At 35.4% G+C, this 15,261-nt stretch overlaps 1 protein-coding gene across 38 annotated transcripts in view; it reads left to right on the forward strand.

The window, feature by feature from the left end:
• LOC129801532 (CUGBP Elav-like family member 4) overlaps positions 1-15,261 on the forward strand; it is a 966,051-nt gene that overhangs the window by 734,984 nt on the left and 215,806 nt on the right. For all 38 annotated transcript variants that reach the window (XM_055846701.1, XM_055846702.1, XM_055846703.1 and 35 more), the window contains one exon: positions 781-829. In XM_055846701.1, coding sequence (XP_055702676.1) covers positions 781-829 — 49 coding nt within the window. Of the gene's footprint in view, positions 1-780; positions 830-15,261 lie in introns of those variants that run through there.

Consider the following 15,261-nt stretch of genomic DNA (forward strand, 5'->3'; position numbering starts at 1 on the left):
CCACATTTTTGGGGGTGTTAAAATATGGGTCAAGTTGGTGTGGAGAGCTCCCAGAGAACATGTCAGTGAAATCAAATTTAACTCCCATCGTCCATAACTTTAATTTCCGCTCTGGGGACCGAAGTCCTTAAAGTATAGGAGAGGGATGCTACTCCGGGAGAAATTTGTGAGAGAAAGAGGCCTCCCCATGAACACACACACTTTGTGGCAGGGACTTTGCTGAGGGAGCGGTTAAGGGAGCTGAGATATTAGTGGTTTCAAATTGCTGGACAAAGTGACACGGTAATGGCCATAACCGGTGACAAGCTCACAATATCTCCAGTGAAAAGGTGGTTGATCAAAAATACCTGAAAAGGTTGTGCAGAGAGATTGGGGGCAGGGGCTGTTTTTGACCACTAAACAACACATCACTCAGCTGGATGACATTATAGCGTGCTATCCGATTTTTTTTGCTAGGGCACCTTTCAATCTCCCATCAGCTTCGAACCCATCGTAAATGGATGGGCATTCAGTGGAAAAAAAATCCTAAATATTTACGGGGTAACGTCTATGAAAATAAATTAACATTTCGGAGAATATTCGATTTTGAGGGCCGATTTCATTATGGCTCAAAAAACTGTGTCCCTCCATAAAGTCTATATCTTGCTACAAGACTACGATAGTATATCTGAAAAATCAATGTTGATTGATTTTAAACTCTCAGACAAAACCGTATGCTCTATCGTAATTTCCTAAATACAACAATATTTAGTAATTTGAAATTATCTTCTCTCTTTGCAGATGAACCGTCCCATTCAAGTTAAACCAGCGGATAGTGAAAACCGCGGTGGTAAGTAACAAGGAAAATTTATATGCTCTCACCTCCTGCTCAACACAATAATGCTCTTAATTTTGCTCTACCAACCCCAATAACATCTTATCCTCCATCCGATTCTTTTCCGCGAACGCTCTTTTTCCATGGCGGAACACAAAATAAAGTATCAAATTTACCGTCTTTCCGGGTAATTTGCTACAAAAAATATTACGCACTTTATGAAACAAAAACGAGGTGGATTCCTCGTGGGGGTGGATGCTCCGTGACTCACGTTCCCAAAGCCATTGGGTTTACAATGTCTAAAAATTTTTGTACTATTTCTCCTATATACTCGTACATACTTTTTTAGAATGAAATCAGACGGTTTCTGACTGAGAAGCCTTCGTGAGAATAATGCTTAATATACCGGCGTAACGGTCAATTAATAAAATAATAACAAACAACGTTATAAATACAAAAAATAAATAAAACAAATTCATTATAGCTCCCCTACTTACAGATGGGAGTTTAGGCATGTTAGAACCTAGCCCCCGGCGAAGTGTTTTTTTTTTATATTGAGCTGTTTGAAGCTAACTCACAAATTGATCAGAAACTCAGCTTACGCTTCTCAATACAAGACCGCATTTAGACAGATATATAGTATATTTATCCCTCTTTACAAGGACCAGAATCTTGTACATAAGGAACACCTTAATTTTGACATATGTCGTGCAACGGTCACGAGTGCAGAATAATTCCCATACGCATTTGTGTGTGAAAGTAATACGGACTTCGGATCTAAGACCTAGCAATATGGCTTAACTGTTTTAATTTCTTATCAATCACGATTTTTCAAAAAAAAAATGTAAAATAGGATTAGATTATTAAAGATAAGAGACCTATAGATTCTCAAAAAGGAATAAAATTTGCCGCTATCCCGGATATTGAGACCTTTGGGAACTGGGCTAAACCTCTAGTCTGAAGACCGCCTAAGAAATTGGCTTTAACTTTGAAAGTCACTCGCCGGGAACTAGGTTAAAATAATAAAAAATAAGATATGTCGGGTTAAACCGTGGCCTGGGTTAACAGTTGTCAATTAGGCTGAACACTCTACAATATCATAAAATCTAAATACCAGTTTCCTTGTTTCATTCAAAGTAAGATTCAAAATTCTTAAAAAAGAGAATTTAACTCGCCGTAACACTGTGTTGTTCCTGTGTCTCCATACTGAATATCCTTCAAAACGGCCTTATATGAACACAGTCAAAGTCACTATGTCTAGCCCCCCATCTACAATTGATGGTATTTCATGGGATGGTTGCAAATGCTCCTTTCGCGCTCACTTCTTTTTCACCCCTTAACACACACCACCTGAGATGTGATCCTTGGCATATGAAAGTCTTGAGTTGAGAGACATGAAAACAGCAAAAAAAAGGGCCATCGTCTCACCTTGTGTAAAGGTGAAACTTATTGCATTATACTCTTTCTCATTTTGCCGTGTGTCACCAGCAAACTTGAAGATATGTGTTAGGGCTTTGGCTGAGGAGATGTCCTATACTGCACGTAAATGAGTTCTTCTAGGGCGAAGTGGGCTCTTCAGTGTTAGGTGAAACTTTTAATTTTACGCTGAGAAATGTCCAAAATACGTGTCACCTGGTCGTTTCTTGTCCCTTTTTTCTTGGATTGGGGTAAAAGTTTTCTATGAGAGCAAAATCGCGTTATGTCTTACGAAGGAAATAGGGAATCCAGGAAAGGGAGAGGACAAGAATGACTAGAGTGAAATGATAGGGATTTTTTTTCTCTTCAAGCTATACATCTTCCAAAGTCACCATAAAGGTAAAATACTGCGGCTCTAATATAAAATTACCCGAGTAAGGGTATCTTTCTGACCAAAAAGGTATATGGAGAAATTTTAAGCTTTCAATCCCATTCTCTTTTAATCTACATGAAGAAACATTTTAATTTGTGGACATTTTAGCATGAGACTTTTTAATTATACGCAACCTTTAAGAATCCCCTGATCTCGGAACCCTAATGAAATAAATTACAAGTGATGCGTCTTTAGATGAATTTACTGCTCAGGATATTTGTTTCTTCGTTTGCAGAGTCCCAAAAGAAGGTGGATCTGAGGCACGTGTGTGGCCTAAAAATTTCCCGCCCAATTTTCTATTAAACGCACCATCGTTTGTGCGCCTTTCCAAGAACCTTCAATTTCTCAGGTATTTTCCCTCTAATCTTCTGCCAAAAGACGAGGTTTTGAGCTTTTGCCTTTGTACTCTTCGAGTTAAGGAGAATTCTGAAGGCATCTTGAGCGTGGATCAAAATTCACCTCATTACTTGACTAAAAGAACAGAAAAAAAAGTGAGACATGATTGAGGCTTCTTGTATTGCAGGATTTCCTGTAATTTTAATGGCTTCGGAAACATCTTCCTATATCAGACTTTTAGATGAAACCTACTTCTGTGAGTGAGAACTTCTTGGCTAAAGACGTATAAGTAAGAAAGCCTTTTCTGAATTTAGAATCTCTTCCGAAAATTTAATTTGGAAAATTTCTCTGTAAAACTTTGTGTGTTCCATAAGTGAAGAATCCATGAGGTAGCATTTGTCACTGCTTGGAGGAGGGCTAGTGAAATTGACAGGAGAAGTGAAGGGTGCTATTAAATTGCGAGGTTGAAAAGAGAAAGGGATGGGGTTGGAAAAGTTTTATTTAATTATCTTGCCTTGAGATGCCAAAATAATTTTCTCCGCTGGAAATTAAACATGAAAATGTTGGTGTGCTAAATCAATTTTCATGTCCTTATTATTCTCTCAAAAGATGGATTTTTTTAGCCCAGAGTATTCTGTTCTGTTTAGAAGATTGAGGGGTGCTTGAAGGGTGTGGACATCGTGTTTGAAAATTTATCGTGCGCAGAGTTATAGGTGGAGGTAGAGAAAAGGGGGAAAGGGTGGTAAAAGGGCCAGCAATATCTCTGCACTCACAGAATATCACACGAAACATCCTCTAATCTTCCTACACACTTCTAATGCTGAATTGTATGTATACAAATGGGTATGAGATTTAGGAGGGTGTTATATAGAGGTCGGAATTCAACACTAGAAACCCAGAATAATTTCACTTGCGTCTCTCAATCTTCATCTACATTAATATTGAGGGGTGGCGAATTAGGCCATCGTCGTTTGGGAAGATAAATTTACATGAAAATGTGTGTAATCAGTGTTTCCCAAAAAGTTCACTTCATTTGATTTCCTGCTAAATTTCTCCGTCATTTCTTATTTAAATCCACCCATTCCGACTGTGTGGGATTCTCAATTTTTCCCTTGGTCCCCTATTCACTTTTCACACAACAGCAGAAACATCTTTGATACAGGGGGTGGATAAGTTCTGGAAAACTCTTCGTATTCTAAATATTATTTTAAGCCGAAAGGCTAAATTTTTATATGGGACAGATAGATAAATTTATTCATCAACAATGCTTTCGAAGTACAGTTTCATTTTAATGAGATCCCGTATAGTTTTCATCGTCCACCGCCGTCTTAGCGTTGGTTACCAACCTCCAGAGCAAAACGGTGGAAACGGTAAAATGGTGGTGAATTACCAGTTTACAAATATTTATTCTGGTTTCCTTAAGATGTTCTAACCTTTAGCACCGGGCTGATTCGAATTTACAATTGTAACCTAAATATTCTGAATGTAGGGAACCGACGTTGATATTAACTTAATGAAAAATCCGGTGATCGTCAGATGGGAGGAGGTTCAGCCCAGAATAAAAATTTCTTTTCTTCCCGAAAGCTCTGGGAAGAAAAGAAATTTTTATTCTGGGCTGAACCTCCTCCATCCGACGATCACCGGATTTTTTCATTAACCTAAATATTCCGCTATTTCAGGACAAAATTGTCCTTCCGGTGAGCATTGGTGAGGTAGTTTAATCCAAAATTAAAACACTCAAGGTTCCAGAGCTTTCGACACTATATTGTGTCTTCTTCAGTGGTTCTTGGTTAGTCTATTATCTTAGATATTGTCACTATTTTTGTTTAAATTTTAAATTAATTTAAATTCAGATTGGAAACAACAGTAGGGAGCAATTAATGAACAAATCACTAAATTATCACTAACAATTTTTTGTCTTTTTTTCTCTGCAAAACAGCTTGATACTCGAAACTTGGTTTTGCAGAGAAAAAATACAGAAAAATTGTTAGTGATAATTTTGCGATTTGTTCATTAATAGCTCCCAACTGTTGTTTCCCATCTGATAAGTGTAAATTTAGACAAAAATAGTGACAATATCTAAGATAATAGACTAACCAAGAACCACTGAAGAAGACACTATATAGCGTCGAAAGCTCTGGAACCTTGAGTGTTTTAATTTTGGATTAACCACCTCCCCGACGCTCACCGGAAGGACAATTTTGTCCTGAAATAGCAGATTAAAAGTCTCACCGTCGGTTTCACCTGCCAGAAATTGCAATTGTAACAGTCGAGCTAGGAGTGTCACTGCCCTAGAACTAAACGTATTAATAACAACAGAAGATCCTCAAAGACCTCAGGGTATTAAATATCTTCTGAGAGTTTTAAATCTTAAACTTAGTAAAGCTAAATCATATAGAATGTAATTAATCGTAATCGTATTATTATCCAAAATAACTCTTTTTATGGAAGTGTTAAAAAAAACTTAAAATTTCAAGATTTAATTTTATCATAATATGGAAAGAATTTAAATACCATGATTTGGTTTAATCTTGATTTTCGGTAAGCGAAGAGTATCTCATCCTCAAAGGGTTAATTTTGAAAAACAAAACTGTTATTAAGAAAGATTAAAAATTTATATTTAGGGTTGAAAGAGAGGTTTGAGGAAAAATCGAAGATCACATTAATAGTACTCTGATAGAATGGGGTGCCGGTCAATGCCCCTGAGTTGCTATATTTGCTCGCTTGACCTCTGTCCCTAGAGCTCAAATGGTCAGATGTAAAACTGATCAGACGGACAAACATTAATACGTAATTTTTCAAAAGAAAGAAAAACAAACTGTCTGAACAGAATGTCAAGACGTGGATCCTTGAAGCATGAAAGGTAAAAATTCAAGGAATAAAAATAAGTTAACCAATGAACATTGGTAATTGGTGAATATTAATCTATTTTTGTTTTATTTTTGTCTTCTCTACTATTAAACTTATTGTTTTATTTCAAGAGGCATGTTTTCCTTAAGTTAATTTTCTTACTTGTAATATTAGCTTTTCATTGTGACAAATAGTTATTTTTAGAATCTAATTTGTTGTTATAATTGTTAAAAAAACGGCATTCAAACGTTATCAGAAATTGTAAGTATTTTTGAAAAAGTTACAAGCTTAGTCATCTCTGTGCCTTAGGCGTAGGTCTATCCAGCACATCAGTGTACCGATAATACATGAAAATTGTTGACAATTTTCAAGTGTTTATATTAATACTAATATTTCATGATCTGTTAAGTCGTTAAGCAAACGGGAGTAACAGTGCTCTAATCGTCTTTAAAGGGTTAATGGTTTTATCTGCTTTAAAAAGTGTATTCAATTGATCGGAACAAATTTGTAACTGTTGCTTATCACTATATTTTCTTTTAATTTATTTAACAAAAAGATGAACGAGGTCAAGATAACAGAATACTTCTCAAAACAGAATTTCAGCGCTAAATTGAAAGTTTTATTTTTCAAAAAGAAGTAACCAAATAAAGTTATTTAACCCATTCCTTACCATGGTATTCTACATCATACGCAAATTGAGTGATTTTTGATTATTCATTCCTGGGCAATTTTTATGCGAATTGCTGTCGGGAATGGATTTTTAGTAACTTTAATTATTCAATTACTTGGGAAAAATAGTCCGATAGAGAAAAAAAATACATTTTGTTATTGTTTTCTTGCTTCGCGGAAGGTCATGCAACATTTTTGCTCAAAATGGCGGACGGAAAATACGACATCCCGTCAAATTTGTTAAAATTGGCCTCTTTTCCCTTTCGTTATTTCAATTGTAATTGCCAATTTATTTTCTTGGATTGTTACTCTATCTAAATCAATTGAGTTTGTAATGAATTAGTGCACAGAATTTAAATTCAGTGACCGTTAAGACGTGTGTTTGACAGGAGCTCCCCGTGTCCCCATAATAGGTAAATTCTTTTTCTTTTCAATAAATTCATCTATTAACCCTCTAACGGGTAAGACCGCCTCAGGGCGGTCATTCTATAAATCGCATTTATAGCGATAGCATAACTTAATCGAAGTTAAAATATCTACAGTGTCGTCAGTTATAGTCTTACGAACATTTTTTGTAAAGGTTTGAGCTTATTTTAACCTTTAGTTTGGTTGCTATCGTCAGTTTTGTGTGACAGGTCGGAGAAAAAGGTGCAAAATTTCTTGTGCGACATTTGTCATTTTAATGTGCAAAAAAAAATGATTTAAAGTGATCCGACTGTAGTAAGAATTTAGTTTCCTGAAAGCTGAGTTATTCTAGTTGGTGTATTTCAAGTGATAAGTGTGAAAAAACTGAAAATGTGAGTTTTAGAACGAAAAAAGAAAGACCGCCTGTGGGCGGTCTTATCGGTTTAGGTGTAAAAGTATCGATTGTTGTTATTTCATTGTTTTGGTCAAATATTTCAGTATTTTGCATAATTTCTCTTATAGAAAACAAGTGAAATGGCACAAAGACAGCTCAGTCTGTGTACGGAGGTCAAGTTATCGGAATTGACAGATGAACAATTGGTAGAATTCATGAATATGGGCGTAATAGGCGAAGAAGAAGATTTCAGCAGCGATGATGAGTGCATTGATCCAACTTTCAATGTGCAAGATTATGAAATTAGGCCAGAAGTCGAGCAATTCTTCCTTCCGGAACATGAAAGTGGCGTGTTTACACAAGAAATTCTAACCTATTCCCTGAACATCAATGCTATTGACACGCATTCAACCTCGAGTACGGTCTATCAATCTCAAACAGATGAGTATGGTGAACTGGATCTTGTTGAAGAAACAGCTTCAGCACTTGATGAACAATGCGTCGTAGCTGCCATTCCAAGCATATCAACTGGTGTTCCACCAGGTACGTCAACATCAACACCTGTGTTCAAAGTATCAAAAAGAGCTCGCTCGCCTCTACCAACGATGGAGGCTGGTGGACCAATGAATAAACCTTCAGCTGGGGGATTCATTTTTAAAGGTAAGAGTAAAAAGTACAAGATTGATTAGTTGAAGCTAAAAATCATACTTATTTGGCAGACACTGAATCAATATCAAAAGATCTGAAACAATTATCGAAGATGATATGGCGACAACAGTCAATGAAATTACATGTCAACCAAGTTGCTTTTCGTGGTAATTCGTCGCTGCCAAAAGACGTGAGAGAGTTGCGCACTCCAATGCAAATGTTTTGTTATTTCTTCACGAAAGAAATAATGGAAACGATTGCCGAGGAAACAAATCGAACAGCATTGATTGAAAACATCAATACAAAGTTCAAGTGTACTATTGAAGATCTGTATCGATATATTGGAGTTTTGATATACATGAGTCTCTACCGTTACCCGAATTTGGAGAGCTATTGGGGTAAGAACGCTTTCCCACCGATTCAAAAGACAATGACTTTGACTCGATTTACAAGCATAAAAAAGCATTTGTCTTTCCGAGATGAGACTTATCGAGTTAAAAAGGGACAACCTGGCTACGATCCATTATTTCGCGTTCGAAATTTGGCTAATCAGCTAAATGAACGGTTTGATTCTATTCCGAAACAAGCACGACTGTGTGTTGATGAACAAATGTGTTCCACTAAAACAAATCATCATCTACGACAGTACATGCCCAATAAACCACACAAATGGGGAATCAAACTATTCGTATTGAGTGATTCATTTGGCTATGCCTATCGCTTCGAAATTTACAATGGTGCAGGCGATAATGTTATCTTGCCAGGCAGTCCAGATCTTGGCTGTGCAGCCAATATTGTAGTGCGATTGACACAGACAGTTACCAACTTTGTTCATCATATAATATACTTCGACAATTTTTACACATCGATTCCATTGTTGGTTTATTTGCGTGCAAGAGGTATTTACAGTCTAGGGACGGTGCGTGTGAATCGAATTCCAAATTGCAAACTGCCAACCGATAATTCTATAAAGGACAAACCACGTGGCTATTCGACTGAATTCGTGGGCACTGCATATGGCATCGACATATCAAACATTCTTTGGAAGGATAGCAAATCTGTTCGATTTCTTTCCACTTACGTGGGCATTGAACCATTTGCAAGAGCAGATCCTGAGAGACAAACACCAAAGGCATCGCGTTATGATCGAAAAGACAGGAAATATATAGAAATTGATTGCCCAGAAATCGTGCGCGAATATAACCAACACATGGGTGGTGTTGACCTGATGGATGGACTTATGGGTCGTTACCATATACGAACAAAGTCGCGAGATGCAATTACTCGTTTGTTTTACCATTTCATAGATATGGCAGCGACAAATGCATATCTTTTGTATCGCCGTATACACTCCGAAAGATTGAAAAATTCAGAAGGTGTTTTGGCTAAAGATGTGATACAGCTGAAGCTACCTGAATTTCGTGAAGAAATAGCTGCTGGTCTCGTCACATATACGCAGAATCGTTCGGTTGGTCGCCCAAGTGTTCAGCGATCTCATAAATCACATCCTTCAGAGCCTTCAGATCCTACACAACAAGCAGGTTGCTTAAAAGTTGGAGAGAAAGTGAGACATCCCGTCGATGACATTCGATTTGATAATGAGGGCCACTTTCCAATCTGGCTTGATAAAGAAAGCGGTAAAAAATCGTGCAAATCTTGCAAGGTGTCAGCTACACAGTGCTTTTGTGTAAAGTGCGGCCTTCATTTGTGTTGCTCAAATGCAAAAAACTGTTTCTATGATTATCATAATAAAAAGTGAAATCACTATCATTATTCAGTTTTTTTTTTAATTTTAATGTATATTCTGCCCATTTCCCACATTTTCTTATAACAAAATATTATTTCATATCATAAATCCATAAAAAAAACCTTAAAAAACATTAAGTATTTATATATTTTACTATTTTCTTTACTATTATTCAATAAAAATCATTCATTCATGAGTATCCTTTCATACTGGTCTTTGGATACCTAAACCGATATGACCGCCTCCAGGCGGTCTTCACATTTTCTCACCTGGCGCCCAAACGAAAAGAGATAATGAAGAATGGATGGTTTTTTTGAGTTCAGTGGACCATTATTTATCTTAGACAAAATTATTTACCCACATTTTTTGCGTATTATAGAAAACACTGTTAGAGGGTTAATCTGTAGGAAACTAATCCCAAAATATGAACATTCTATCTCAAGTATTTCTGGTACATAGACTGAATGTGTTAATGTGCAACGTTATGAGATAATAAAACCTGTCTTCAACCTAAGGTTTTGCCGCAGATATTTTTCATAATTTTTTACAGGCAAGATATTATGGAAATTTTGAACTTAGGACTGGCAGTAATTGATTTTAACAGATTTCAAAAAGACTAATTGCTTGTTAATTAGAAACTCGAGACTGTCGTGAACTACGTTAAATTTTTACACTAAAATTCGTGTAAGTCGAGAATCCATAATATACTAAAATTTCATTTCATTACCGCAAGAAAAATCCTTCACTGCATCAGTGGAATACAAATTTATCCAAAGTGAATAAGTAATAATTTTGAAACGAATATTTGTGTGCTTAACAGAATAAAACTCAAGAAAAAAAGCCTGTAATTTGTTAACTTTTCTGCCCCCCTCTGGGAATTCTACTTTCTTAAGGCACCCTCAATGGCTGAAAATGAGGATATGGTGGGTTCTTGATCGTGGAAGAAAAGAGAGGTATGGTGGAGAAAAACACGACATAAAGACATGGAAATTTTATTTTTGATTCCTTTTCAATCTTCCCCAAAATTGAATTTTTTTTTCCTTCGATATATTTTGCACCAGCTCCGCCTCGGTTTTTGCTGTGGCGGAAAAAGTTGAAGAAACTTTGATAAAGTATTGAAATACGGATTTAATTCGCGACCCCATCATCTTGTTCAGAGAATTCCAAACATACATATTATACATATATAGATTTTTTCCCATCTCTCCCAAGGACTATTTGAAAGGGAGATTGGGTTTGGGTTTGTGTCAGAGAAAGGAGAGCGACAGGAATTCTCTATGTGATATTGGGTGCGTCTATTTATGTACCCGGGCGCTGTAAATATCCACGTTATTCACAATGTGCTATATATTTTGAGTGAAAAAGGAGTCGAAATGCGGCACAGAGGGAAAGAAGGGCTGAAGGGTTGCTAAATTAAAGTCAAATACAGAGATAGGAGAGAGCAGATTCGTCCTCCTTTTTTTTCTGGTTTTCACCCTCAAATACACAAACACGATGCCACCCCCTCGGGAAACACCACGAATTGAGGGTGGAAAGAATATCTGGCTGCGATAAATTCCAGTTTTCTGAGGGTGGAGGAATCTTCTGTAAAATTCACCTCAACAGAGGTCATTCATTTCATTTCGTCACTGTATAATTACGATGGAAGATTCTTGAATCAATTTCATTTTATGCCTCCCAGCGTAAGATCATCAAAAGAAAGATTTTTTTTTTTCTTCAGGACTAGTATTATATTTATTTTTTACTTTACTCTGCAAATTTCATACCAAAACCTTCAAAAAATTCTTATATTTTTATTTTCTTCGACGGACGATGGGAAAATTTTACCCTCAGAATTATTTTACACACAGAGTGCGATAGAAAGAGAGAAAATTTAATAAAACGACGGAAAATATTCGCCCAGAATCCACCAGAGCCTGCAGGGGGTTGAAAAAAAAGTATATATACTACTTTCCCTCGTTTCTTCCATCAAATTTACTCAATCGATCGATACTTTATCTCGTATGTTCGTCCCTAAAATTCACCTTCAATTAAGCACTTCATTTTGATATATTCCATAAACCTCGGTGAATCCCTTTAAAATTTATACAATGTTCGATAGGGGAGGGTGCTTAAAGGGATACCTCTCGAAGAGAAGTAAAGAAAGGCATTGTGAAGTGTTGAAATATTATTATGAACCAATAAGCTTAAAGTTTCTCATGAGAAATTTAGTAGAGCTAATAAATATAAACCCAGTTAACAAAAGTGCAAAAGTTCGAAAAATAGAAATATTAAAAAACATTGGATTTTCTGTGTAGATTAACACAAAAATAATTTTAGGCCACGCCTCTTCGAACCTTAAGCTTATAATTTTTATTTGTAATTCCCTTATTAATTGAAATACTTAAAAATTTCAAAATCTTTAAAAGCATTTCGAAAAAAAAACTATGATACTTTCGTTTTCATACACCTTTGAAAATGGGGTTCCTTTAAAATTGGAATTTTTTACCTAAGTGGAACCGAGCCACATCATAATCTAATTTAGCTCCTTAATCTGTTAAGCTAAATTATATCACGATAAGGCTCAATTTTATTTAAAAATAGGTAAAAAATCTCTATTCCAAAGGTGTCCCACTTCCCCCTAGTCGAAACTTTTCAAATCAAATCAAAGGTCAAACCTTAAATTTCTGGGAATAATATTTAAAGTATCACTGAATTGATTCTTTTATTAAATCCTGTCTGGAAAATAAAAGATCTAATTTAATAAGATTACTGCAATTCTTTGCAGGTAACTTCTAAATGCTTGCAATTTGAAACGAGTGAAATTTGATTGTTAGGAGAATATAACGGGTCAAAAATTGAGTCAGACGCACTGTAGGGTAAATGTCCTAATTCAAAACCATTTCCAGACGCTTTAACTTTGACAGAAGATTCAACACTTTAAATTCAATTTTTTTCTGAAGAGAATTACATTAATTTGCTCCTTGACTCTTATAGAATGTTACGGTTTAGTGGAAATTATTTAGATATAATTTGAAAATTTCTTAAATACAAGAAAAACACACAAGTGCAAAATGCTTCTATTGGAAACAAATTAATCCAAATGGAGACAAGGGAAATTTTCTAATTGGAGACAAACAGTGTAAGTGAAACCGCGACGAAAGGCTTCCAAAACCTTGTTGAGTTGCTCTTGGGTGCAGGATTTGTACTTATCCCTGGCCTTATCTCCTTTCCCATCTAAAAAATCATATTTCCAGGATTAAAAAAACTCTTTTTGTTCACGAAATAGGTAATTATTTCATTTAAAAACTTCACGTACCGTAAACAATAAAGATTAGCACTTAATTTAACTAAAATTAGCCAGAAATATGACAAAAATGTTAAACAAAACGAATAAACAACAGTCACCTCATTGTGTTTTTCATTGGAAAACAAGATCAATCGATAAAAAATTCGATGGTGAAAAGGTACACTTTTAATTTTTCTGAAAAATTAACAAATTAAAATTTCTGAATATGAATGGATTTTCGCTTTATTTGAAGCAAAATTAACTAAATAATGAAACTGTGGTATACAAAATTTATAAATACAATAATTTAGTACTATATTTATCATGAAAACAATGACGTTTCCATTTGGAATAGAGAAAAATTTCCATTTGAAGCAAGTTTTGAATTAGCTTAATTTACCCTCATCAATAGCAGTAACAGATAAAACTAGCTCGACGCGATTCTTTATGGCCGAAATACTTTTTAGAACGATAAAATTTCATTAAATCAAAATTCACGTCGCTTTCTTTCTCAAAAGATTTGTATAAGTCTATCTCACTTGTTCGGATTCTGAATTCTACTGAATTAAATTTAGTTTGGTGTGATGTTCCAAAGAAGAAGAAGAATATGATAGAATAGGATAGGCATTTGCCAAACTTTTAAGAAAGAAAGGAATGTGAATTTCGACTTTGTGACTAAAAGGTGTGCCGGAGGCATTACCACCACAAGTCGTCTCACAATCGAATTTTAACGCATTATGAGTTGCAAGCTTCCCAAGTCGTAAGCGCTCCATGGTCACATGTAAAGAATCTCAGCTACCATAAGCTCATCTGAGCTTATCATTTGTCATTTTATATTTTAAATTGTTTGTTTATAGAAAATTCACATAAAACGATTAATAAATTTGATCTCAGGTGTTTCTAGTTATTAAAATTATTAAAGGTGTTATTAAAATTTAAAATTAAAAAATGGGAATTGAAGATATTCGATATCGAGTTTTCGAAAAACAATTTTTCAATTATAAATTTTTAGAACCCTAGTATAAATAAAGTTAACCCATTCCTTACCATGGTATTATACATCATACGCAAATTGAGTGATTTTAGATGATTCATTTCTGGGCAACTTTTATCGCAATTACTGTCGGGAATGGATTTTTAGTAACTTTAGTTCTTCAATTATTTGGGAAAAATGATCTGACAGAGATGAAAATACATTTTGTTATTGTTTTCTTGCTTCGCGGAGGGTCATGCAAAATTTTTGCTCAAAATGGCGGACGGAAAATTCGACATCCCGTCGAATTTGTTAAAATTGGCCTTCATGCTCTTTCCTGATTTGAATTCCACTTGCCAATTTCTTTTATTGGATAGTTACTCTATTTTTCTAAAAATTTTTCTTTTCAAAAAATTTATCTATTAATCTGTAGGAAACTAATCCCAAAATATGAACATTCTATCTCAAGTATTTCTGGTACATTGACTGAATGGGTTAAGATGTTTTGAAGCATTTGACGACACCTTTTCAAATCACAAATTTATCAAATCACCATTTAAGAGTCATTTTTCAAATTGTACATTTTTCTACTGTGTACTTTTCAATGACTTCTTTTATTTTTCTAATAAAATTAAATAATTTCAATTTCAAAGCAAATCTCTTCAAAATTATTTGACATTATAAGCGAAACCATATAAAGTCTGCTACTGAATCAAAATTTTCTATTTCCTTGGATTTTGTATATATTTTTTCTAGTTCACTAAAAATATATATAAGCAGTAGTAAGTTTATTGACCCGTAAGGCAAATCCGTCATCAGGGAGGCCTCCATCACTGTCTGAGGCATCCAATTAAGGGGCAATTTCGATTGCGCACGATTGAGTGCGTTCCGTGAATGCGTAAGCTGCCGTCAGTCACAGTGAGGAGCTTTTCGGAATTTAAAATAAGAACGTCCCTGTCCCATTTACAGCGAGCTACACCACTCACTCTCTCCCCACGAATAAATTGCCGCAGAATGTTCAAATGGGGCTCCCATCCCGCGGGAATGAGGATGGTGGTGGAGAAAAAAGGAGTGAAAACTAAAATACCATACGCATGGGAGAGACATAAATATGAAGTGGGATTTCACTAAAACGCTTTAACTCCCTTCAATTGAGCCTGGGGTACGTGTGGGTCGACGTAATTTACGGGGTGGCTGGGAAAAGCCCCCAAGTCCTCAAAAAATGGCAAAGTCGAGAGATACACACTTCATAAACGTAATTTTCCGGCGGAAAGATATGAAAACTTTTGGCCCCCATTCACCGACTTA

The sequence above is a fragment of the Phlebotomus papatasi genome, chromosome 2 (genome assembly GCF_024763615.1).
Source record: "Phlebotomus papatasi isolate M1 chromosome 2, Ppap_2.1, whole genome shotgun sequence".
In the NCBI taxonomy this organism is placed as follows: Eukaryota; Metazoa; Arthropoda; class Insecta; order Diptera; family Psychodidae; genus Phlebotomus; species Phlebotomus papatasi.